General features: G+C 36.3%; 3 protein-coding genes and 3 pseudogenes across 3 annotated transcripts; 2 read left to right on the forward strand and 4 right to left on the reverse strand.

The window, feature by feature from the left end:
* Positions 1-327: 327 nt before the first annotated feature.
* LOC114736265 (uncharacterized) lies at positions 328-2766 on the reverse strand. Its single transcript, XM_028924046.1, has 4 exons — positions 2509-2766; positions 2031-2101; positions 1811-1897; positions 328-519 (listed from the first exon to the last, which is right to left on the reverse strand). Exons 1-4 carry the CDS (start codon positions 2612-2614, stop codon positions 490-492), a joined length of 294 nt encoding a protein of 97 aa, XP_028779879.1. The 5' UTR covers positions 2615-2766; the 3' UTR covers positions 328-489.
* Positions 2767-3375: 609 nt separating this feature from the next.
* Positions 3376-6956, reverse strand: LOC114736261 (transmembrane protein 184C). Its single transcript, XM_028924041.1, has 5 exons — positions 6726-6956; positions 5289-5584; positions 5041-5163; positions 4224-4514; positions 3376-3827 (listed from the first exon to the last, which is right to left on the reverse strand). The coding sequence occupies exons 2-5, from the start codon at positions 5535-5537 to the stop codon at positions 3618-3620; spliced, it is 873 nt and encodes a 290-aa protein (XP_028779874.1). The 5' UTR covers positions 5538-5584; positions 6726-6956; the 3' UTR covers positions 3376-3617.
* Positions 6957-8057: 1101 nt separating this feature from the next.
* LOC114736252 (1,4-dihydroxy-2-naphthoyl-CoA thioesterase 1) lies at positions 8058-8861 on the reverse strand. The gene is made up of 3 exons (XM_028924037.1): positions 8718-8861; positions 8417-8608; positions 8058-8210 (listed from the first exon to the last, which is right to left on the reverse strand). Exons 1-3 carry the CDS (start codon positions 8859-8861, stop codon positions 8058-8060), a joined length of 489 nt encoding a protein of 162 aa, XP_028779870.1.
* Positions 8862-10275: 1414 nt separating this feature from the next.
* LOC114736263 (50S ribosomal protein L3, chloroplastic-like) lies at positions 10276-11032 on the forward strand (annotated as a pseudogene).
* Positions 11033-19210: 8178 nt separating this feature from the next.
* Positions 19211-20265, reverse strand: LOC114736256 (1,4-dihydroxy-2-naphthoyl-CoA thioesterase 1-like; annotated as a pseudogene).
* Positions 20266-21359: 1094 nt separating this feature from the next.
* LOC114736257 (uncharacterized) lies at positions 21360-27115 on the forward strand (annotated as a pseudogene).
* The last annotated feature ends 143 nt before the right edge of the window (positions 27116-27258 follow it).

Consider the following 27258-nt stretch of genomic DNA (forward strand, 5'->3'; position numbering starts at 1 on the left):
CGGAGCTGAAAAGTTTGTCGGGTTAGATGGATTTTTCGACGCTTTTTTCAATTCACTCATTGAAGGGCACACCCAAAAAAGAGGCAGATATTCCTGTATGCCGTCCCCCCTCATTTTCCCCACCTCAGCTAGCTCGCAAGATTAAAAATTTCAGACTTTGGGAGTTAAAGGAATCAAGGAAAAATGTTCGCATCAGTCTGGAGAATGAAAAGCCTTATTAGAGTTCCAAAGGGATAACTATTTCAAACTTAAGGAGTGTTTGGAAAACTAGAAGTCTGCAAATTTAGACAAACCTTTTTATATATTTACTTGGTATACTGTAAAATCGTTTTCAAAATCATGATTTTGTTCTCACCCAAACACACTCTTGTTACTTTAGCGTCACGTACAACAGAAGCTGCCACACAAAGTGGCGTCACAATACAGAAATATCACAATCCTGAGAGTTGGCGCCTAACAAATAAACTATTTCCAGATGTGATAACAACTTCAGGCTTTGTGTGACGGTTCTCCAGCTTTCTGCAATGAGACATAAAATTTGAAAAGGTAAACAGAATGCCATGCTAAAATTTTCGAGACACAATAAGGCATCCCACATAACTCAAAACTCCAAAATCGCCAAAACATGAAATGACGCACTAAGAATAACTAAATTGTGAAGTTATGGATGACATATACATATATATATATATATATATATTATAGAAAGCATAAGCATGTGGGAATATCAAGCCAATTACATGTTGTGCATTTGATTTTATCATACACGCCCATGACCATTACTAGTACAGGGATGCTCTGTAACACTTCGCTTTTGCATGCATGTGTCTGTTTCGCAACTTGAACATAGCATGGCTCCCCAAACAACCGCTGGAGTAAAATGCTTAACGATTTCATTATAAGAATAGAATTAAGATTTTAGATCATGGAAACGAGTGAAAACTTTGTAGAGATTTTTATGTAGGCAAAAAAAAGAAAAACAATGTTCCAAGCAATTATGAGTTGCCTTTTTAACGATTTACTTGTAGACATTTGGAAATAATATATTGGATGCTATCACATGCTTCATAGAGATATATACCAACATAAGCATGAGATTTGTAAAATTAAAAGATGATAGGGACTTTGTATGGGCAAAGTCCTACATCGGATAGTATGGGCTGCTTGATGGGGTATTTAAACCAATGGCTCTCCCTCCCTAACAGCTAGCTTTTAGGGATTGGCTCTCCAAAGGTTTGGGTACCTATCAATGGTATCAGAGCCGGTGGTCGACGCACCGGAAAGGGCTACTTGCGGAGGGGCTGACCGGCAAGGGCCGAGTGAAGCGTCGTAGAGTGGAGCCGCCGGGACGTCGGCTTTCCGGAGAGGATGTATTGATAAGGACTTTGTATGGGCAAAGTCCCTAAAAAAGCTAGCTGTTAGGGAGGGAGAGCCATTGGTTTAAATACCCCATCAAGCAGCCCATACTACCCGATGTGAGACTTTGCCCATACAAAGTCCCTATCAATACATCCTCCCCGGCTCCACTCTACGACGCTTCACTCGGCCCTTGCCGGTCAGCCCCTCCGCAGGTAGCCCTTTCTGGTGCGTCGACCACCGGCTCTGATACCATTGATAAGTACCCAAACCTTTGGAGAGCCAATCCCCAAAAGCTAGCTGTTAGGGAAGGAGAGCTATTGGTTTAAATACCCCATCAAGCAACCCATACTACCCGATGTAGGACTTTGCCTATACAAAGTCCCTATCAAAAGATAAGAAGAGTATAAGCACAAGACAACAATTGATTTCCTTTAACGGTGGATTTAGGTACCTCTTCCTTCTTGTCATTGCCTCCGGTAAAATACTTGTATCCACCATAGCAGAGTAAGCCGCATCCAGTTAAAGAAACAATGGCAAACTGCAACGGCATAAAACTTGGTGAAATATTCAAGTTTTTACCATGAATAAATCTTGGCAGTCAGTATATCATTGTATTAAATCATGTGGTGATCAAAACACATACGAGAGAGCTTTAAAAATTCTAGACTTACGTGTTCTTCTTTCCACTTAGACGGATGCATTGGGTCCTGCCAAAAATTCACCTTCGGAGTTCCATGGTGATCTGCACCCAGTCAGCGTGATGCCTCAGAAATGCAAAAAGTCCTTCCACTTTATTAGTCATATCACACGCAGCAATAGTTTATTCAATTTTAAACCCCTTTAGAACAAGTTTTGCTCGGTACAGAAGGATGCTAGATTGCAGATAAGGAAGTTGTACGTGTGATCTTAGAATAGAATGTTAAAATATTATATTCATTCCGGAAAATAAAGAAGCGAATCAAGTATCAACGAAACGTTTGGAAAATAAGAAAACCATAGCAGGGTATGTCACCATACTGAAAATAATGCGTTTTGTTCCATAATCACGATGAGTTCATGTATTTTCTTCATCAACTAGGCAAAAAGAATAGAATATAGTAAAGAGAAAGAGGTCGTAAGGGGAGGAAAAATGTAGGAAAATATATATACCGCCGCCACCAGCCAAACCGCGCCGGTGAACAAGAGAAGCCGATCTGGGAGAAGAGAGACGACCAAGATTCAAGGCTTGGCGAGACACAGTTGTCCATGCCGCCATGCTTCTGAGCGTCGGTTCGGAGCGTCGGAAACTAACAGATAGCTGGTAACAGAGATGACTAGACGAAGAAGATGAACGAACATACCAGAGAGCTTTTTATGACTCTCTCTAGGCCATGCTCTTTCCAATCATCACTCACACTATTGTCCCTCCGAGCGCCAAGTGTTCTATGACCGAAACGACGGCGTTAAGTTCACAGCACCATAAGATTATTCAATTGATCGACAGTTCTAAAAATCATGTCATTGGGTTAATGTTTAAAAAAGAATTATTCACATTTTAATAATTTGGTCCTGATAAAATTCCTTTTTTGGCCAACATTTGGTCCCAATAAAATAGGAGTTAACTCATTTTATTCATGGTTATCCAATATTTTATAATTAAATACATGCACATATTTACAAATAAAATAATTTTGACTTTATCAACATATTATTATCTGATTTTTCCCTCTTTAATGAGGTGTGAGAGCCAACAAAATCGGAGTGAAAAAAATTTTTGGGTCTGAATTAGGTTCCTTTGGTATGAGATTGGAAATGAGTAAGAGAAATTTAATTTTTATACTTAACAAAATATGTAAAAAAAAATGAAAAGGTCTAAATACCTTCAGCCAAGAAAAAAAAATTTCCTTGTTTACGAGTAGCTTGCAACAACTCAATTGAGAAAAAAACAAAAAAGAGCCCTAAAATTGATTTCAAAAGATTACTCGCAAGTCGCAAGTCGCAACCCAACAATTGCCCGCGAAATAAAACTTAATCAGATTATATTCAAAATCTTAAACAAAAATCGTATTATATGTAGCATTCACCATATCAAATTTTATATCATTTCTATGTTTTTTTTTTTCAATAAATCAACTTTTACATAATGACTCTCCGCAATCTGACTTGGCTCAAACTGTAAGCCAAACATACCCTTGGCATCTTAACATAGTATGAAATTTTATTCCAACCTGTGACAAAATAAAGCAAAGCAACTTTGGTACATCCAGCTACTGCAAGAATCACTTTGCCTTCTTATCTATAGCTTCACCACTTTTGTTACCATCTTTGTAAGGTGCGGCACTGTACGCATGTTGCTGATAAGCGGAGAAGAAAACCATTTCAATACAGACCAACATGTTTTGGTAGCCTTCCTCTATACGCTCCACATCCAGCCACGAGTAACGGGATCGGATTATTCCCAATTTTGCCAGCATTTCAAGTACTATGCCCTGTATAACCGAACAATCTTTATAGTCAGAATAAATACTTTCATCTTTCATGCATGCACGAACTGAAATTGTGCAGAACCGTTGATGTTAGATTTATAAAAATGTTCAGTTTCATAGTCTGAATCTAGATCCCAGGAGTTCAACAATTTACAGAGCTTTTGGATCCCAGGAAGTTGTGCGTTCAATGAATTTATAGAGCTTGCTGCATAATCATATCAATAAGTATTTAATTTTTTCTTCTTCTTCTTCTTCTTCTTGTTTTTTTTTTTGGGGTTGCCTAATGACGGTAATTATCTCGTATGGGCTGAAAGGATGGTGCATAAACCCAAATATTAGTTACTCCATCAGCAACGATGATTGAGAATAAAGGAAGAGCAGAGGATGATAGGAAAGTACCTGCCAAAAGCAGAAAAAGACGATTCCTTTTATGCATAAAAACTTGGCAAGAGGGTTATGGGGTGCCAGCTCTTTTGAAAACACATGATAGAACACAACAAGAGAATATAGTGCCAGCGTCACTGAAACATTTAGAATGATTGTGAATGTCCAGCTGAGCCAACTGGGATATATTCCAGCATACTGCAGAGCTATCATCACGATGGAGCACACAGGGCGGATCACAACAAATTGCCAAGTCCAATACTTGAGAAGCTTCAGCGAATGCTGGTTCAGACGAGTTGTATGGCGCTGAACATGATGGCAATGATGCATTAAAATTCATATTTATATGTTGACATATTCATGGTAGTAAAATAAAGACTGTGATTAGCTCAATCGGCTAATTGATTCATCAAGTATATCATACAACGGAATGCAGCAGAAAAGGGAAATAGAAATCAAATTGTCAGTGGGTGACTGGTTGTTCTGCATGATGACTTCCAAAGGCCATGAAGGACATTGGCATTAAATGAAAGAGAAAAAATCTGATCTGGTACAAGCGTCATGCTATTGGCATTAATTTGACCTCAAATGTCCAATTATTCGAATGGATCTATACTGGCTGATTATTAGTCACAGACAGCAAAAGGAAAAATTGCCGTCCAATGCACTACAGGATAGAGCGCCCTCTTCCCGTGAAAAATGGTCTACGAGACCATAAATCCACAATTCCCACATTTGTTTTCTTCAGTGCAACCAAACGATGGTCATGACAAAAGGCATAAGAGATCACATTGCTGATCGGAGTGAATAAAGGTTGGTGAGGATCACTCACCACAAAAAGGGTCATTGGAAATGAATGATGAATCTCTCGTCCTTTGATCTCATCTGGCACAACGTTCTTGCTTAAAGATATGTCCAGGTAGCTGTACATTAAGGCCAAGAACTTAGCAATCACCTGTAGGAAACAGAGTGAGATGCAATACTTCAAATTACAAACACCTAAAAAATTTGTGCAAAAATTTAATACCAAATTAAAATCTGGATTTCCCAGAGTAAACAATCCAGGCATAAAAATCTTACCAAAGCCTCATAACACTCTTTGATCGAGTCCAAGATTGTAAAGAATGCCTTGCTTCCAAAAAAGTTTATCAAACCAACATAAGAGTCTACAGCATATATCGGGGCCATAAGGATGATTATTACTATGGCTTTCTGCTCCTTTGCCTTCTTCCAGTTCAGAACATGATCTGCGAGTAGCTTCATTGAAAAGTGTACGGTCAGCATGACACAGATAGTTGATCCCAGCAAAACGAGCTGTGCTGGATCCATTCTTAATTTTCAGCGCTGTTGACCCTGGTGGATTTTTTGATATTGGCCTGCAGAAAGCTGATGAAGCTTGTCGGTTTATGGGAGCTTAACTCAAGGCAATAATTTCTAAAGATTTTAACATGTAAAATCGTTCATAGAGAATATCAAAGTTCTTCCGGAGAATAAATAGCCAGATTACAGGTTTTATGGGCATCTCTGCTTCTATAGGAATTTATTAATCGTTTCCCCCCCATCTCCTTTTTTTTACCAGATTCTGAGTTTAACTCATTGACTTTTTATCATTTTAAAATGAGTGCAAGGGAACTTGCGAATCATCTGATTTAGTTGTCCTTTTTAACCATTGCAAAAGGACAAGTTATCTGCTTCTTTCAGATGCCTATCACAGCATCTTGTAAGGAAACTTTCTCACTTGTCTTGCAGCCATGTGAGCTAAAAACGAAGAAGGGTTAAGAAAATCACTGCCACGTCTAAATAATTTTGATGTATCGTGTCAATTCCTTGGACAACTTTGACCACCAAATTCACTTTTCTTCAGCACTCTCATAATTCTCCCCGCTCTTCCAACATTTCAAGATTGATTGAACTCAACACATGGTCGTGTATCATGACGGTTTTCCCTGTGATCGTGTGTACATTCTCTTCTAAGTTATATCAGTTTACAAATGTGAAAACAATAGAAGAATTCAGTTCAGCAGCCAGATTGAAATTACAATGAGTAATTGCAGATCAAATCTAAGCAGTGCTCCATAAATTATAAGTGAATGGCTAAGGCAGGACTATATAGATTATTGAATATCATTAACCCAGTGAGGAGGCATAAGCTAGGGAAAAAAACAGATGTTCTCAGAGTATACATTGCACTATTATATGAATCAAAACAGAAGGTAATACCAACAGCGATATAAGGATCAAATCGATCAATAGAAATTACACAATAAGCTTCAACTCGAGCACCTAAATCTGAATATATATATATATATAGAGAGAGAGAGAGAGAGAGAGACCATAGTATATGATTCAACTGAGCGAAGGAATGAAAGAATATCGAAGTCTCTTCGTCATAGCAGTAGAATGGGTTAGTGTCATCGTTAACACTTTCTTGTGCTGGCAAGATGGGTCACAGAAATTCTAGAACTTTAAGTCATATTGGTGATAGAGTAGCGGCTTTAGTGAAGCTCAAGAATTTACCTCGCCTATATTTTCTGGGCACCCAACGCAAGGGAAGATATGAGATTGCAAGAGTTAATGTCGGGGGCGGATCCTATCGTTGATAATCGATTCGTTGCTTGTGACAGCTTACAGATAGGAGACAATAGCAGTAAAATGGAAGCTCCAAAGCGCACAAGGATTTGGTCGCCAAAGACAGCGCTCGGAAAGAAATAGACAGCCCCGCTCGGATTTTATTGCCAGAATGATGATTTGGGTCAGGTTAATAGCTCGCGTCATCGAATCTATCAAATCTAATTTTTATGTAGTTTCTATAAAATAATATCATTCCCACGAATTGATTCATGCAATGATAGAATGGATCTTACAATTAACTGCTCTGCTCTGCATTCCTTTTAATAATTACGTACTTATATATCCTTCCAACTTCCAAAGCGAGAACCTCGTGGTCACTGGTCATCCAAAAACTAATGTTTTAATTTTTAAATATGACTAATTTGTAATATAATTTCTAACAAAAATATATATTTAATTATTTGCCGGGCGCAGACTTTTTCACCTGAATTATTAAAGAAGAATTATAATAAAATCCTAAAAAAAAAAAAAAACTACGAAACAAGTTCTAAAAGTCTTTATTCTTAACTCTAAAACTTATATTATTCAGATTGTTATTAGAATTTTTTGGTAATTATTTTTTTTCTTTGAATTCTCCCAACTATCAACAATGCGTGAAATTCTAAAACATATTATTAATGAAGTCATATTTTTCATATTTTATAAATAGTATAAAATTAACATCAATATAAATAAAAATTTATAACAAAATAGCTTACTCATAATAAATAGAGACATATTAAAATAATTGTAAATTTATTTTTTATATATTTATCTAATATTCTCTTCATTTCTAAATGAAAAAAAAATGTAAGCATTAATTAGAGACTCTGTTTTAATCACAAACGTATTCAATCTGAAATTGACGCTTAGTGTCGGCAAAAAAGGAAAAAAAGAAATTGAAGTTTAACGCTAGAATTTTTGTGTTCTCCAAAAATGCCACCTAAGTACGGAGCACCTAAAAGTCACTCTTCAAATGGCTGAGAGTTTTGGCAACTCCGCAAATGCCACCTTACTAAGTTAGCATACTCATCAGTGTTTCCGTGTGTTCATGGATTATGACCTCTTCGCGGTTTTTGTCCGCAGGATTAACAAGAATCCAAAATCATATAATACCTTTGCATGTTTCTTTATCAGAACGTTATTTGCATTTTCTGAAATCAAATATGCCTAGATTATGCATTCTGAGCTTGCTCTTTAACTGAGCATATGCAGAAAATGTAGCCAGAACAGTCAGTTTCACAGCTTTGCATGTTTCTTTACCCTCAGAACGTTAGCTTTTGCATGCTCTGGTACAGGCATGTTGCTTATTACAGTCAATCTAGAAGATGATACCAAGATCCTGTCCGTCGGCTTTGAAGGATCCGTCTTCCATAGTTGCACCTCCCAAACCTGCCCCAATTAAACATCAAACTCTTCATGAACTACTACATTAATCACATAAGAAAATTTAAAGTAAACTTCCTCCCATGTTTACTATCAAATTCTTGAGCGGAAAGACATTTTCATTTTCCCTTCAACATCCATGCGCACCCCTTAGAGAATTTTTTTCACGTATCATAATCTCATTAAAAGAGAGAGGATAGATGAGAAATTGCCTGAATGGTTTTGCCAATACTGACAGGGGTAGCTTCAGCATAGACAAGGTCACCGAATTGAGCAGGTCTTACATGGTTGGTGCTGAGTTGAATTCCAGCTATCCTTTGAAATCCACTTGCCAAGTGAGCTCCAATACTTGCAAGACCCTCTGCTATCATAGCAGAGACACCCCCATGCAAGAACCCGAATCCCTGTACAGTTCGTACATGATTATTAACAAAACTAAGGAAAGAAAGAAACGTTTCAAAGAAAAAAAAACAAAGAAACGGAAAGCACAGCGAAACTCGGCATATTGTTGACCTGACAACACTGGAGGGTGACAGGAAGACGGCCGGTGACCCTGTGAGCTGATAACTCGTCGATCTCGAAGCCAATTGCATGAAGGGGAGCATCTAGATCGGCGGTCTTTGATGATGCGGCCGACGACGACGACTGGTCCTCCATAATCTAATCCAAGAGAGGTGCTTGCTGGGCTAAGTGTCGCAGTGAATTCCGATTCAATCTGACTCGCCCGCGATCGGCATACTTTAGGTCACCCAAGCAAGATGGCAAATTATAAATTTTTTTGAGCAAGCAAATTATGTAATTTAAAACTATTTCTAATATGATAGGTAAAAAAATTCGTTTTCTATAGGCAACAGTATTACTTATATAAAAGGCAATTTTTTTGGGCTGGGGCTGAATAGACAATTTTATTGGCGGATAGTAAATGCAGACAATTTGAATTTTAATTTGTGAAAAAGTAATCCGTTAGATTCAACCTGAGAAACAATGTTTTTTTTTTTTTAAATACAAAAGAGGCGTAAGCCCAAACACAAATTAAAACCTAGGGGAATCAGATCGCATACACTCCCTGGTAACCAAACTTCTCAACTCCAACGGGCAAGAATCCAATGGTTATTTGGTGCATTGGGCATTGGTTCAGAAACTGAACCTAAAGGCTAAGCCCATTTCGTCCGGTGGTCCAATGATCTCCTTTTTTTGTGTTGATCCAAATGATCAAAGAGGCAGTGAAATCAAATCCAACTTCTACCACTTTTCTTTAATAATTTTTCATAACAAAAAAAAAAAGTCACAAAAAAACAAACTCTACTAGCAACCATCACACTGGTGGCTGGCGGTCAGTCGCCGGTAGTGGCCTACCACCAGGAAGGGATTGAACTTTTTTTAAAAAAGAATAAAGAGGCATTTCGTCATTTCTCCTAAATTTTAAAATTCTAATTTGAGAATAACTTCCCTCCTTGTCATTTCTCACCCTTAGCTTTGTAAACTGGGATATCTTAATTTCGGGCTTCTTTATTTGTTATTTTCTCTTAGTTATTTATAATAATATGTGTTGTCTTTAAAATACTTTTGCTAATCATGTACATTAGTTAGAACTACTATTTGATAAAACTTTTAATATGTTCAACTACTAGAAGAACTACCTTAATAAATGAATATATACGAGTAACAAAATAAATTGAAATTTTATATTCAAGACCAAATTAAATGTTAAACTAACTCTTATATAAAAAACTAGATATAGTATCTATTTGTTACTTATAATAAAAAAATAGCTGACAAAAAAAGAAAATTACAATTCCTAAAAATATATCAACAAACTAATTTACTCACTAAATCCACTTTCACCCGCCGTCTTGTTAATGAAATCATTTACTGCAATGCATTTTTTCCGGTAAAATTAGTAGCGGGTCTGGATGGTCCATTTCTCCCGAATGATCCGTTCCGGACGGGTCGTCTTCCAAATCATCTCGAGCTGCTTTATCTGCAGGGACCGGATAAGAATTTGTCTTCCTGTATTCCGCAAGGTCGCAAGCTTCTAACTTTTGAAGTTTACACTCTCTGGTTCCATTTCTCTTCTCTACAGAGCGCCAAAAAAAAAATCGATGGTTTATCTCTAGATTTCAAAATCCCACAGATACAAACAATAATGTCAACCTTGTCAATTTCTTCACCGGTTTCTCCTTTATTTTCTAGCCACAGTGCCGCTTCTACCTCGTACTTAACGTGCTCTCTCAAAATTTCGCCTCGCCAAATCAAGAACCCATTGCTGAAATTGCAAGAACCGCTTCATTCAAAACTTTATGCAGAGACTAAAAGAGGCAAAAGACCAGTGAGAGGTGTGGCGGTTATGAGCGTGGAGGCTGGCGTAGGAGTAATGGGAACAAAATTAGGGATGATGACTTATTTCGAACCCAGCGGCGAAGTCGTTCCATTGACTGTGGTGGGTTTCAAAGAAGGGAATATTGTGACTCAGATTAAGACCGAGGCTACTGATGGCTGCAATGCCGTCCAATTGGGATATGAAAGGGTGAGGGATCGACAACTGACGAAACCATCTTGAGAAGGTGGGTGATATACCCCTGAGGCATCTTCAGGAATTTCGTCTTCAATCTGTGGAAGGGTTCGGGCCTAATCAGCGACTTGTATTGGATGAAATTTTCAAGGAGGGGGATCTTGTTGATGTTTCCGGCATCACCATTGGCAAGGGGTTCCAAGGTTTTGATTCTCTCTCTCCCATTTGCTCTGTGTTCGGCTGGGAATAATTTCAGTTTGATATTATATTTGACAGTTCAGTGATTTCAACATACTATTATATTGCGTTCATATTATAGTAGAGAAAGGAATACACTATGTTAATCTCAGGATTTTGATAGGTGTTCTCAGCTAATCAAGCGTTCCATTTTACGCTTACTAACTCCTAAGATGCTAGCAGAGATGCTAGCAGAGAAGTTTAAGATGGATACAAGTGATAGACCAAGAAAAATCTTAAATTGTATTAATTCTTCATTAAAATATAGCAACTTTTTAATTTTACCTCTATTTAATAAATACTCCTTTCAAAAAAATATAACTATCTACACTATAATAAATAAAGGATAATATGGTAAAAATTTAATAAAGTAACTTATAAATAAGACAAAAAAAAAAATCTTCTCTCTCTGCCTATAAATAGGACCAGAGGAGTATACCTTTAGGAATTTCCCAAGTAGAGAGGGCAGGATGGATGAAATGCAGAATGTGAGGCTATTCATTCAAGGAATTTTCTTTCTTTTTATTTTTTTTGGTGGAATGTCGTATTTGTGTAACCAAGAGGTGTAATTAGCTGCTTTTGAGTATCATTATTAGCATAGATCAGGTGCAGTTATTTGAATATAGTCTTAGTTGTTTTTGTTTACTGACGTCTAATGTTGTGTGTACTATTTTATGCCTCAGCTTTTAGTGTATAAATTCTGTTCAGTAGATATGTTTGGTACGCAGAATCTTTAGGAAGGAAATTGAGAGGGAACGAGAATGTGGTGGAAGTGACTCTTGCATCTCTACATAGAACTATGGGTTCCAAGCCATAATGAACTATTGTTTCTAAGCTATATTTACTGATGAATCCTTTACTAGTATACTTGTATTTGCTTACAAAGTCTAACCTAGCGCAGGAACTCATCTCAGCTTGAAGTGATTGATGACTGATGAGCACTTGGTTTCATATCATTATGTGTGCCAAACAAGGGGAAGAAGATGCCTGGTAGGATGGGAGGAACAAAGACCAAGATCAGAAAGCTCAAGATTGTCAAGATTGATAAAGATCTTAATGTTGTCTTGATCAAAGGTGCTCTCCCTGGTAAGCCTGGAAACCTCATGAGGATTGCTCCTGCCAAGATTGTGGGCAAGAACATTCTCAAGAATTAGGAGATTTCTTTCTTTCTCTATTGCCTTCATTAGTTTAACTGTTTTTTTTTTTTTTTCACACTCTCTCCCGCCTAGGCTAAAAGCTCTATATTGCTATTATTCATGCGCTTGTAATCCAAATTATTGCTAATGAAGTTCTATTTCTTGCATATATTATTTCCCATATGTCATTCATTGACAGTGATTATTTTTTTATAGGCATCGTGCGATCTATATAGCCGATCCCACCTAGTGGGATAAGGTTTGTTATTGTTGTTCTATAATAAGCAACCAATGTCATTATTGAAATTCGTGTCTTTAACCATTGTGATATGTATCTTTTGTTACATGACATTGGTATTTGTTTTGTTAATTCTTGTGAAAATCATTAAACCTTCAGCAAGAGTAAGGGATCAAAATACCCGGAAGGAAAAGGAACAATATTAACAAAATGTAATTAATAATGTAACAGTAGGTGTTTAAACAAATAAGAAAAGCATACTCAGAATAAGGAGGGTTGGAAGAGAGGAGAGGAAAAGGTAGATGTGGAAGTAAAAAAGTGATGGGTGGGATATTTATAGAGGATGGGTTGTAAGTTGTAGCTGTTTTGTAACTTTTGAAACGGCTTCTTGAGTGAATTTTTTTAAAAAAATAAATTGAATTTAGTGATCTGAAAAAATTATGCGTATAACATAAATTGTTGGAAATTTTAATCATTATCACTTTGTCTGAAAGAAGATATTAAAATAAATAGTTAGAAATAATTATAGAAAATTAAAATGTATAGTTGGTAATTAATTTGAAAAATGAATTTAAAATATGTGTGTGTGTGTGTGTGTGAGAAAGACATAGCTAGCAATAGCTAAGTTATAATCTCGTTTAAGGAGGAAATTTTCAAAATTCGCTGGTTATGAGGGGAAAAGAGAGAAAATCTTTTTAAAAAAATTTCTCGCCTCCTAAAAATTTAGCCACCTAACCAAAAAAAAAACTTGGTTGCCTCTGTCACTTCGCGTCTCGTCCCTCATTTCTGCCTTCACACTTTGCCTCTCAGTCTCTTAGGAGGTGTTTGAATAGAATGAAATCATAATTTGAAGAATAATTTCTGAGAAAAAAATTAATTTTTAGAATAATTTTTGAAAAAATAGATTTTATGAAAAAAAATTCTGATAAAATAAGAGTGTCTAGATAATTATTATTAGAAACACTTTTTCTACGTGTAGAAGTTAATATGATAATTACAGAAAAGATAGATTTTATAATGTATTTTTATTTGAAGTAATAAATTTGTTTATAATATATTTTTTTCCACCATAATAAATAATATATAAAAAATGTATTTAGTAAATAATTAATATATGTATATGTATTTATAAAATATAAGATTAAAAACGTTTTTAGAGAAATGATTTTTTTTGGCCAGCAAAAAAAATGTTATCTTATCTTAAAGATTTTAAACATGAAATTTCATAATATTTTTTCACAATTAGTTTTTTTAACAATATACTATCTTTTTAATCTAAGAGCTATTTTGATATTCAATTTGGTATATAAAATGTCATTTCATTTTATTTCTCATATCTATTATTTTTTTAAAGTAGTCTTTGTAGTAGTTACACATGTTAAATATTTTATCAAATAGTACTTTTAGCAAATACACATGATTAGAAAGGGTATTTTAGGAAAAATAATACCTATTTATTACAAATATCTAACTTAACTAATTTTTTTAATCTACTCAAATTAGTCAAAAAACTCTTATATTAAGGACTGAAAATAATATTACAATGTTAAAAGAAAAAAGAAAAAGACCATATTTTCAAAAAGCAACATTGTTTTGCTTTTCATGAACCATGGTTTTGGAAGCAAAAACCTTAGTTTTGGGTCAAACTAAAGTTTTCTGAAAAATCTGTCTGTTTGGATAATGTCTGACCCAAACTATGAGTCTCACTTCGCATGAAACTGGAGAGGCTCACCCTCTGTTTGGATGGAAAGAAAAACTAAGAGAAAAGAAAATGAGATGAGAGAAATTGGAGAGAGAAGAAAACTTGAAAGAAAATATTATCACTCTTCCTATTTTGATGGACAAAATTACAAAAAAAAATAAGAGAAAAGAAAATAAATAAATAAATATATAAATAACTAAAATACTCTTACTTTTATATCAAAATGTGTCATGATTAAATCTGAATTAAATATTATAATGAAAAACCGTGTTGACATTAACATCATCAAATAATTTAAATCAAATTATTTGATCAAGATATATTATCGTGTTATTATATTTTAATATTAAATAATTTATTAAAAAAAGTGTCTTTCTTTTAGAAGAAAAAAAATGACATTTGTGTAATGCCAAAAAGAACAACCAAAGCAACATCTTTACCATTTTTTTTCCTCTTTGGTTTTTCTTTTAAAAGGATTTTTGCAATTTTAGTTATTTTACTGTTCAATCAAACGAATATAGGAAAAATAATAAAATGAATAAATAAATAAATAAATAAATAGCTATTATTTTGTGGAAAAAAAACAAATGCAAGGCTAGAGAGGAAAGATGTGTTTTCTTCTTATTTTCTCTATATTTGTGGAGAGAAAAGTCGAGAGCAAAATAAAGCGTAAGACCCACCTCATTTTTTTCCTAACTTTTCTTTTTTTCCACTTTTCCTTCCTCATCCAAACAGAGAAAAACTAACTTCTCCCTCCATTTTTTTTCCTCTAGTTTTTCTTCTTCCCTCATTTTCTTTCTATCCAAACATAGCATCAAAGTCAGAGGAAAACACCTTAAACCTAGTGCCTGGGGGGAAGATGAAGTGACTTATCGGGTAAGAAAAAGCTTCTCTTTAGAAACACTCTGTCTAGAGGAACTCCTTCAGATGGGCTCCTCTGGAAACTTCTTCTTCTATTCAAAGGTAACACGAAACGTTGACCTCTGCAAAAATCTGTTGTCATAAAATAAAAAAACTACTATAGGCATTTGTGAATGAACAACTTGATATGCATTTTTTGTCTTTGACTGATTCATGCTTACTTGGTGGCCTGTGTATCCTTTTCCTTTCATTACTTCATGCTCTCCTGATGTTTTCTAAGTACATTCTGATAGATGTATAGATCCAGAAATTAGCACAAATCTGTCTAAAGGAAAAGTGACATTCCATGTTCTACTTGCAGTACTTCTGGTTTTTGGCCATTTGATAATATTTATCAGAGGAGCATACTCTAAAAGAGATCATTGACTTAATTATGTCGTCACATACGCTGTATGTCTATTTATGAATCAAGGAACTTGGAGAGATGCTCTATGAATTTTTGATTGTTTTGTTAGAAAGTAGCTACATAAGTAGGTGTGATAAATATGTCATATGTGTAAATATGTAAATAATAAATTCAAATTATTTGACCAGGTCTTAAAGAGGATTAGCAGCTGAGATATTAGGAGAATATATCTGAAGTATTAGATTATTATTTTTTGTTATCAATATCTCCTCCTTTGTAAACCATATATCTTGTATCGATCATATGAATAAAGATTGTATCAACGAAAAAATCATATGAATAAAGATCTCAATTCCATATTAAGAATCAAACCACACGGTATCTAATTATTTAAAAAATTAACTTTAATAAATTTAATTAAAAATAAAATGATATAAAAAGATTTTATAACAAAATATACTAATTATTTCATATAATAAAATCAAATGGGTTGAAGAGAATACAATCTAATTATGTAGCGATGAAGGCTTTTCAGGCGAGGGGGTAATTTTTTATTTTTATTTTTACATTTTAATATTTAATGTTACTAAATAATTATAACTTTTAAGATTCGTTCTAATAAATATTATTTTTTTAAAGTCCCGGACCTAGAAAAAAAAATATTTACTAAAGAAGATCTTAAAAATTTTAACTATTTAGAAGGATCCAGTATGAAATTAAACATTTGAAAATACCAAATTACCCCATAACAAATACCATGCGTATTTTAAATAAACATATTTTGATTAATTGATTTCAACAAATGCAATTAAAGCCTTTATAAATATTGTCTTAAAATTTTCACATTTGTGTAATTTTTTTAAATTGTGAAATTTTTACTTTTAATCCAATATTTTAAAAAATTAAATATGATGTGGTGTGTTATACTAGTGGATTCTCCAAAACATGTAGTATGTGTGATGCGTGATTAGAGAAAATGTGGGGATTTAGATATGGGTAGTTTAATATTTTTTTTAATCAAAACCATCACCATCGTCGTCATCATTACTTGTTGAATATAAATACAACGTCTCTTTGTATAAACCCTTCGCTCACACCCTATTAGTTTTACATTGCTTGTCTTTCTCCTTCCTCCGCTGTAGTTGCATTGTGTGAATCAGAAGGAGGCACCATGGATGGCCGAGGTTTTGTTGGAGGCTGCCGCGATTTTGAAGCCAGGATCGGTCCGCTCTTAATTATTTCATGCATAATGGCTGCCACTGAAGGGTTCTTATTTGGATACGACGCCGGCGTTTTGGGTCCTCTCTCTCCTCAAACTCCGTCCCTTTTCACTCGTCCGCACTCAGTGTTCATCAGGTGATGAGTATCCAGTACTCATCAACTAATGAGCAATTTAAACCGTCCAGATTTTATTATTTTTAAATAATTATTTAAAAATAAAAAAATTATATTTTTAAAGAATGATAGTTAAAAGATTATCTTCATTTTTTATCCTATACCTATTAAAATAATTATTTTTAAAAAAATAAAATTAAAAATAAAATTAAATCTGGACCGTCCAAATCAGATTTAGACGGTCCAGATTTAATGGGTATTGGGTGGTCATCAAAACTGATGAGCGTCCAATACAAATCCTCCTTTTCACTGCCCTTTTAATTTCTTTTCTTCTTTTTTTAATGTTACGTGGGCGAGATTAGAGTATTTTTGGGATCGGGTCACTCTCGACATTTTTTCTTAATTCCTTTTAATGCTAATTGTTATGGTGGAATGGATCAGGTGGAGTGACGTCGTCGGTACTGCTGTACCTGTCGAGTTTGACAGCGACCTTGTTCTTCGCTGCCGGTGCGACCAGAAAGGTGGGACGGACGCTAACCATGTTGATCGCGCACCTCTTCGTTGTCGGAATCGATTTGATTATCAGCGCCGCGGCCGCTCAAAACCCTATCATGCTTATCATTTGTAGAATCCTCATCGGTTGTGGCGTTGGTTGCGCTTACCTGGCGTTAGACTCCCTTATTGGTTTATTTCAGGATTTCAGGAAGACTCGTGAAACTTCTGGATCTAATAATAATAAGGAAAAATAATTTAAAGTCTTAAATTTTATTGGCAGAAAGATTAAAAGCTTTCTCCTGCTATTATTTTTATAGTTTCTTTTCGCTTTTTATCAAGGCCTTGGTGTTTAGCTCTTGTGCCAGACTATTCAAATCGATTATGTAATTGGAGTCTTTTCTTTTATTATATGGCATGCATATGTTTCCTTTTCCTTAGAATTTCATATCCTAGTTTGAGAATTCTTTTCCTTCCTTTTTCTCCTCTTCTTTTTTTTCTTTACTTCTATTTTTATATTAATTTTGAAGGGTGCATATTTACTTATTCAACATACATATGCCACTGTTTTAACACTACAGTATATATAAATGTTGTAAAAATATATTAGGATTTTGAGGGCGGTTAATTTTTTATTTTTCTTATAATTTTTTTCAATATCTTTTCAGTCAAGCTAAGAAACCCTTTTTGGTTTTATTAATGACGGTTTAACTCCAATCTAATTTGACTCCACCATATAAGCAGTTTTTTTGTCCAAATTGAGTTTAGCTGGTCGGATCGTCCAGTCCAATCCGTTTCTTTTCTTTAATCATTGTACACGAGTTAAAATTAAATTAAGATGTAATTGGGCTAAAACTACTAAGGCTAAATGATTATAATAAGGGTTTAGGTACAAAATTGTCATATTTTTTTAGCTTAATGTCACGCTGGAAGGTTATCACTCTAACTATTATCTAGGTTAAGTTTCATCGTTAGTTGACCTATGTGTTGCCAACGTCATTTTCTTTTTTAGGTTAAGTATAAATTATAGCATATTAAGTTTGACTGTTAACTAACCAAATATACTGAGTTGATAGATCCACATATAATTCACTTCATTTTTTCTCCCTTATCCACTTTATTCATGGGTTCATAACCTTAATATCATTTTTCCCACACAAAAATAACTCTTTCCACGCATATATATTATTTCGCCATTCACTATTAATTTAGTACTTTTTTTAGAAAAACAAAAGTATAGCATAAACATATAGTAACCAATATACGTAGAGGATAAACTTATGAAAATTCTTGAAAGATGTAATCAATGAGGTCGATTTCAGGAATAGTCACGGGCTTGAAAAGTATAGAAGCAATAATTTTCCTGAAGTTTACTAAATCCTCACTTTGAAAAAAAATGAAATGGGTCACATGAGGATCTACCAACTCAACATATTTAGTTAATTAATGGTCAGATTTAATTTGGATAACAGCTAGGGCAACATTACTACAATTAAAAAACTTTTAGATACCTCCTAAGTAAAAACTTTCAAGACAAATTGCACTTAACCTAAAAAAGAAAATGACATGTATGACACATGCATATGCCAAGTTAGCATAGTTAGTTAACTAACGGTCAAACTTAATCTAGATAACGGTCAATGTGACCTTGAATCAAAAAATACTTCTGAATACCCAATACTTCTAAGCATAAACTTCCATGACAAATTTGCACATTAACCCATTATAATAACAAGAACAAAAACATTTCGTTTTGGAAAAAAGAATTGGGCAAAGGTGAACATAACCAATCCAACCAATTTTGGTATTTTTTATTTCTACTGATGAATTACGGGGGTCGACTGAGAAAAATTCCTCCTGAATTAGAAGAACAAAACAGAAAACGAAATTCCCAAAATACTTTAAAAGCAAAGAAAAAGTCAATCAGACAGGACACAAGTTTGGGTCACTTGTATAGCACTATCATGTTAGATCTACAAGTGTTAAACACTACCGCTAACAAGGAACTCATGAAGATCCAAGTACAAAAGTAAACCTTGTAGATACTAACTTCACACATCAAGATTTGACTTCAAAAGGCAAAGCCTTCATTGAACCTGTCTGATCAAAAGTTTGGATTGAACTGGAGACGCCGCTCGTAGAAGTTGATCAGCTGGAACAAAAGAACGGACATTAAATCAAGGTATACAAGAAGGACAAGGCATATTTTGAAGTAAAGTGTTAATCCACCAATTGGCAGATTGATATTAAATTACCAGAAGTGGATTGTTAGCCTTAAGATATTTGTTATCCGCCTCAACTTCTGTTCCATCAGACCTGTAAAGCTAATTGCATTAGTATTAACTTCATTGTGTGAAGAACCATGCTGCTCTGGTGCAGGAATGTTGCTTATTACAGTCAATCTAGAAGATGATACCACTATCTTGTCCTTCGGCTTTGAAGGATCTGTCTTCCATAGTTGCACCTCCCAAACCTGCCCCAATTAAACATCAAACTCTTCATGAACTACTACATTAATCACACAGGAAAATTTAAAGTAAGCTTCCTCCCGTGTTTACTATCAAATTCCTGAGTGGAAAAGAAATTTTCATTTTCCCTTCAACATCCATGCGCACCCCTTAGAAAAGTCTTTTTCTCATATCATAATCTCATTAAAAGAGAGAGGATAGATGAGAAATTGCCTGAATGGTTTTGCCAATACCGACAGGGGTAGCTTCAACATAAACAAGGTCACCGAGTTGAGCGCGTCTTACAAAGGTTAGTGCTGAGTTGAATTCCAGCTATCCTTTGAAATCCACTTGCCAAGTGAGTTCCAATACTTGCAAGACCCCTCTGCTATCATAGCTGAGACACCCCCATGTAAGACCCTGAATCCCTGCACAGTTCGTACATGATTATTAGCTAACCTAAGGAAGGAAAGAACCGTTTCAAAAAACAAAAAACAAGAAATGAAAAGCAAAGTGAAACCCGGCATGTTGTTGACTTGATAACATTTGAGGGTGACAGGAAGACGGCCGGTGACCCAATGAGTTGATAACTCGTCGATCTCGAAGCCAATTGAGTGAAGGGGAGCATCTAGATCGACAGTCTTTGATGATACAGCCGATGACAATGGCGACGACAACGTCGACTGGTCTTGCATGATTTAATCCAAGAGAGGTGCTTGCGGGGCTAAGTCTCGCAATGAATTTCGGTTCAATCTGTTCGTCTCATTTTCATCGAGTTCCTTAATTTTTTTGCTTTTTGGGTAATGATGTCTTTGCTCTTAAAAAAATTCGTTTTTTATAAGCAACACTATTACTTATATAAAAGGCAATTTTTTTTTTGGGGGGGCTGAATAGGCAATTTTATTGGCGGATAGAAATACAGACAATTTGAATTTTGATTTGTGAAAAAGTAATCCGTTAGACTCAACCTGTTGAAAAAGTTTTCTTTTTTTCCGGTGCAAAAGAGGGCTAAGCCCAAACACAAAGTAAAACTTAGGGGAATCAGATCGCATACATTCTCTGGTAACCAAACCTTTCAGCTCCCGCGGGCAAGAGTCCAATATTGAAGAGCCTGAAAGCCCAAATTTTGCAAAATAATAAAAAAATATTAAACAAAAATAATCTGTATGTCTTTATTTCGAGAGTACATTTAAAAAATGACAACTGAATAAGACAATAACAAACGTATAATAATTTATCACTGTATGTATTTCTCCCAACCTCATGTGTTCAATTAGCAACTCCCTTGACCCACGTTCGTTTTCCCATTTTTCCCTCTAGATGCCCCCTAGATTCTTTTCATTATCATTTATTATTTTGCATTAAACAAATGACCCACTTTCTATTATTGTTGTTTTCACAGGAAGCTATGCATCATCAACTATCAACTATGCTGCTTGCCATCCCCAGAAGCATGCCCGTCCCAACTGAGAACTGATTTCGCAATCTGTACGTATATCCCGCAAATCCGGCCAATACTTTCTTCAATCCATCTAACACCTTCATGTACCCTTCCATAGCAATAAACTTCATGCATGCTTAGATTCTTTTTTATTCTTCGTTCAATCGGGGAAACCCATGTTCATACTTTGAGTTTGAGCCAACTCTGAATTACATTACAAGTTTGCCCAAGCCTCCTTCACATTTCAGAAGCAACTCCCTTGATGATACCCCTATATAATGCAGGGGCAAGATTAGGTGGTTGCATCATCAACTGTTTCATCCATACTCTGTTAACGGAGAACACAATATGGAGATCGCTAAAGGTAGTTCCATCTTGATTATCCTTCTGGTGTTTGTCTCCGGTTTGATCCAAGCCCACGCTTAATATGCACTTTACTGTGCTCACACAACCAGATGCTCCGGAAAGTACATCAGATGCCCATCTGAATGCCCAAGCAGTGAATCAAATGATCCTCATGCTAAGGTTTGCTTCATTGACTGTGACCAACCTGTTTGCAAGGCTGTCTGCAGAAGTAAGCATTCTTTCATTGCGCAAGCTTGCTTTTAAGATTTTATCACGATCAAACACTCGTCACTAGATTGTTAGCCTAATTGATTTCATGTTTTGATGCTTTAGAACGGAAACCCAAATGCAACGCACCAGGATCAGGATGCTTTGATCTGTGGAATTTTAGGCCCAATACTGATACAGCAACGCACAAAGAAACTGAATGGAAATTTTGTATTACTGAACTAGAGTAATGTACAACACATGGACCCCTCTAACTAAGACTCAAGGCCCGACTCCTATTTATAAGAAGCAAAAGATAAAAATAAACCAAGAAGGTTAAAGAACCTAAATGTCGTATTGAGTAATACGACAGATTATTAAATTACAAATACTCCTATTTTAACACTCCCCCTCAAGTTTGGGGCTGTACAAATCTATAGTCCCTAACTTGACTAATAATTTCCTTTGAACATCTCCCCCAACTGCTTTGGTCAGAATATCAGCCTGTTGATCAGCAGACCTCACGTGTTTTAAATCAATTTGCTTCAGTTCCCACTTTTCTCTGATGAAGTGACAGTCTACCTCTATATGTTTAGTACGCTCATGATAGACTGGATTTGCTGCTATATGTATCGCCGCTTGACTATCATAGAAGATACTCACTGGTTGCTGGTGCTGAATCTTCAGATCCTTAAGCAGTCCCAATGCCCAGACAATCTCAGATGTAGCCATGCTCAATGCTCTGTATTCAGCTTCAGCTGAAGACTTTGAGACTGTGCTTTGCTTCTTTGTCTTCCACATGACTAAAGACCCAGCAAACTTAAGCAAGTATCCAGTAACTGAGCGCCTTGTTAAACTACATGAAGCCCAATCTGAGTGACAGTAACACTCCAATTGGAAAATCCCTTCTGAGCTAAGGAATATCCCAAGTCCAGGTCGTCCCTTTAGATATCTCAATACTCCTCGTGCAGCCCCCATGTGTGCTTTGGTTGGACAATGCATAAATTGACTGAGGGTCTGCACACAAAAGGAAATGTCAGGTCTGGTCATAGTTAGATATATTAACTTACCAACCAACGTTCTGTAGCTTTCTGGGTTCTCCAACAACTCCTCCTCTTTGCTCTTACCCTTTTCATAAGGCATAAGCTTGAGCTTTTGTGGAAAAGGGACTGCTAAGGGCTTGCACCCACTCATTCCTGTTTCAGAAAGTAAATCCAAAACATATTTCCTTTGGGATAACACTATCCCCTTTTTAGATTTAGCCACTTCTATACCAAGGAAATATTTCATTAATCCAAGATCCTTAATTTTGAAAGTATTATGCAGAAAATCTTTTGCTAGTTTAATCCCCTTTTCTGAACTTCCAGTTATTAAAAGATCATCAACATAAACTAGAATCAAAACAATACCATCATCACAGTTCTTAATAAACAAAGAATAGTCATTCCTGCTCTGTTCAAAACCTCCTAATTTTAAAGCCTGTGACAGCTTTTGATTCCACTGTCTATAGGCTTGTTTCAACCCATAGAGAGATTTTCTTAATTTGCACACCATATTCTCCCCCTTAATGTCAAATCCTTCAGGGATTGACATATACACTTCCTCATCAAGGTCTCCATATAAAAAGGCATTATGTACATCCATTTGGAACAAATTCCATTTATTTAAAGCAGCCAATTTCAATACTAACCGAACTGTAAACATTTTAACCACAGGAGAGAAAGTTTCATGATAATCTATCCCTTCCTTTTGATTGTATCCTTTTGCAACTAACCTAGCCTTATATTTATCTATACTCCCATCAGAATTATACTTAATTTTATATATCCATTTGCATCCTATAGGCTTTTTACCCTTAGGCAACAGAACTATATCCCAGGTATGATTGCTCTTAAGAGCCTCTATTTCAATTTTCATTGCCCTTATCCAATTTTCATCTTTTGCGGCTTGCTGGTATTTTGTTGGTTCAGATACAGAGTCAATGGCATTGAGAAAGCATATATAATCGGGAGAAATATTAGAATAAGACAAGTAGTCATGAATAGGATATTTACATTGCTTCTGTCGCTGTTCCTGTTTAGTTCCAGAAGTAAGGAGGGAACAAACATAATCATTTGACCAAATGGGGGGTCTTCTATCCCTAATGGGCCTAATTGGGGTAGATTGATGTTGGTTGTTTATTTCATTTTGCCCATGAATAATATCTGTTTCATTTCTGCTTGTTAGCTCATGGTTCTCACTGTTAGCTTCATTGTTAACTGGAATTCTTGTACTATTTTGTATCTGTATACTTTCTGGTTCAAACCAGAACATTTCTCTTAAGTCTTGATTAACTCCCCTTTGCTCTTTTCTCACAGCATCTTTAAAGGGAAACTTATTCTCAAGAAAGTTTACATGTCTACTTACCAGAACCGTTTTTGTGTTTAAATCAAGGAGAACATAACCCTTTTGATTTTCAGGGTATCCTAGAAAGACACAAGGAATAGCTCTAGGCTGCAATTTGTCAGTAACTCTAAGATCTGTGACATAAGCTAGAGAACCAAAGACTTTCAAATTATTCAGATCTGGTTGGGTTCCATAAACCTTCTCATAGGGTGATTGGTATCCTAATACTTTGGAAGGAATTCTATTCACCAAATAGACAGCCATTTTCACACACTCACCCCAATATTCTACAGGCACATGTGACTCCAACATCAGACTCCTAGTTACTTGCATTATTGTTCTGTGTTTTCTTTCAACCACTCCATTTTGTTCTGGAGTATAGGGACAAGAGGTCTCATGGATAATGCCTTTTTCTTGTAAGAAACTTCTCAATTCATTGTTCTTAAATTCTGATCCATTGTCACTTCTAATTCTTTTAACATTCGTATGAAATTGAGTTGATACATAGGCAGAAAAATTTTTAATATGTGTAACAGATTCAGATTTATTCCTCATTAAAAATATCCAAGTTCCTCTAGAGAAGTCATCGACTATGGTCAGAAAATACTGGTATCCATGATGTGTTGGAGTCCTATATGGACCCCAAACGTCAATATGCAAAAGTTCAAAAATTTGCTTACTTTTTATACAGCTAACAGTAAACGGGAACTTTGTCTGCTTGGATTGAGCACAAACATCACAAACTTTATTCATCAAGGAACTATCCTTTATTACAAAATTTAGATGCTTCATAACAGAAAAAGGGGCATGTCCCAATCTTTGGTGCCAAAGACAAACATCAGAACTATTAACAATTTTATGATCACTTTGAACAGCACTAGCAATATGACCAGATCTAGCAATTTTCAAGTAGTATAATCCACTAATCTCTTTACCAATCATCCTCATCTTCCCATCCTGAAGGCCCTGCATTACACAGAGGTCAGGAAAGAAAGATACAACGCATTTATACTCTTTTGTAAATCTAGAAATTGATATGAGATTGAATTTCAGAAGTGGAGCATGCAGGACATCAGATATAACTATATCATCAGATATTCTAGCCGTTCCTATGTGAGTTACAGGCACACGATTTCCATCAGGTAACCTAATTGATCGAATAGGACCATTATAAATCTTATAATTCTCAAGTAATTCTAGGCTTCCTACCATATGTATTGTAGCTCCAGAATCAAGAATCCAATTGACATAAGCTACATTATAAGAATTAGGAATCGCCAAACCTGTACCGGTCAAGGCGTGAACGGTGGTCTCTGACTCCTTCTTCAGAAGCTCTAGGAGTTTCTGATATTGCTCGTTGGTGAAGCTTGGTGCTACCGTGGTTGCTTCATTTGCATATGCCTCTGGATCATGAGTTGAATCGGACGCAGCTTGTCCCCCCTCTTTGATCTGCTTGGTTCGAATTCCTCTGAAATTGGGAGGATATCCCACTAATTGGTAGCAATTCTCCCTCAGGTGTCCTTTTCTTTTGCAATGTGTACACTCAAGATTACTCTCCCCTCGTCCGCGGCCTCTTCCACGACCACGCCCCCTGGCGGCCATTGCAATTCCTTCTCCTGGGGACGGCCTATCATTACTGGCGATCGATTTCTGAGTCTCATCTTGAATTATCATGGCGTAACCTTCGTTCACTCCTGGCAGAGGGTTCATCAGGAGGATTTGGCTTCTTGCGTGATGATACGAATCACTGAGGCCCATCAAGAACTGAAGAAGCTTCTGTTCTTGAACAATTTGAGCATAGCTTCTTGAGGTCTCGCATGTGCAGGAGGGCAGAGTGACTAGCGCCGACTGTTCCTCCCAAAGTTCCTTTAACTTCGAGAAATATGCGGCGACTGAGAGGGATCCTTGTCTCAGGGAGGTGATTTCTCGGTGAAAGGCGAAAATTCGAGCTCCATTCTTTTTATCAAACCTCTCCTTGAGATCAATCCATACGTGGTGTGCGTTCTGGAAGAATATAACCCCATTGCGCGAGTTCCTTTGAGAGCGAGTTGAGGATCCAGGACAAGACCACGGCATTGCACCGCTCCCACTGGTCGTGCAGTGCCTCGTTGTGGTTTTCTTTCTTGCAAGCTCCAGTGATGAATGCGAGTTTATTCTTCCCCAACAGAGCGATCTTCATTGCTTGACTCCAAACCGTGTAATTCTCTGTGCCGATGAGAACGTGGGAGATGATTGAGGCCCCTTGCGTGTCCGATGGATGGAGGTGCAGGGGATGAGTGAATGGTAGGTTCTCGGTCGCAGTCTTTTCGTCCGCCATGGAAGACTCTGTTCGTGGGGTTGAGAAAGATTGAATCTCGGTTTAGGGAAGAAAACGGGCTTACTATTCGAAGAGAGGGAAAACCCTCGGCTCTGATACCATGTGGAATTTTGGGCCCAATACTGATACAGCAACGCACAAAGAAACTGAATGGAAATTTTGTATTACTGAACTAGAGTAATGTACAACACATGGACCCCTCTAACTAAGACTCAAGGCCCGACTCCTATTTATAAGAAGCAGAAGATAAAAATAAACCAAGAAGGTTAAAGAACCTAAATGTCGTATTGAGTAATACGACAGATTATTAAATTACAAATACTCCTATTTTAACATGATCCTCGATTCATAGGCGGGGACGGCAGAGTGTTCTACTTCCTCGGAAAGAGCAACCAACACTTCGCCTGGTCTCCGACTCCGACCTCCAGATCAACGCTCGCTTCATAGGACACAGACCTGCCGGCTGAAGCCGAGACTATGCTTGGATGCAAGCCCTCGGTATCCTCTCCAAGTCTCAGACTTTCTCACTCGAAGCCAGCAAGGAGGCACAATCGAACGACGACGTCGACCTTCTCAAGTTCAGCTACAATGGCAACGATGTTGTCCTCCCAGAAGGCTCGCCCTCCAAGTCCACTCTCCAGAACAAGACAACAAGGTGGAGAGAGTGGCTAATAAGAACAGCGTGATGGTTACAATCAAGGACGTGGCGGAAATTATGGTGAACGTGGTGCCGGTGACGAAGGAAGATGACAGGATTCACAACTACCAGCTGCCTTCAGATGACTGCTTTGCCCACTTGGAAGTTCAGTTCAGGTTCACCAAGTTGTCTGATATTTTCTCCTTCAGATGACTGCTACCGTCGGCTTCTGATATTTTCTCCTTCTGATAACTCTCCCCGGATCCCCCTAGTGGTTGTGAACAACAATTAAATATCAAAATTAACTTAATTCATATTCACACCATGCATTTGCAGACTTGTTTATTACTTACAGG

The sequence above is a fragment of the Neltuma alba genome, unplaced genomic scaffold, assembly GCF_004799145.2.
Source record: "Neltuma alba isolate B1F8T4 unplaced genomic scaffold, ASM479914v2 tig00013323_pilon, whole genome shotgun sequence".
Lineage (NCBI taxonomy): Eukaryota > Viridiplantae > Streptophyta > Magnoliopsida > Fabales > Fabaceae > Neltuma > Neltuma alba.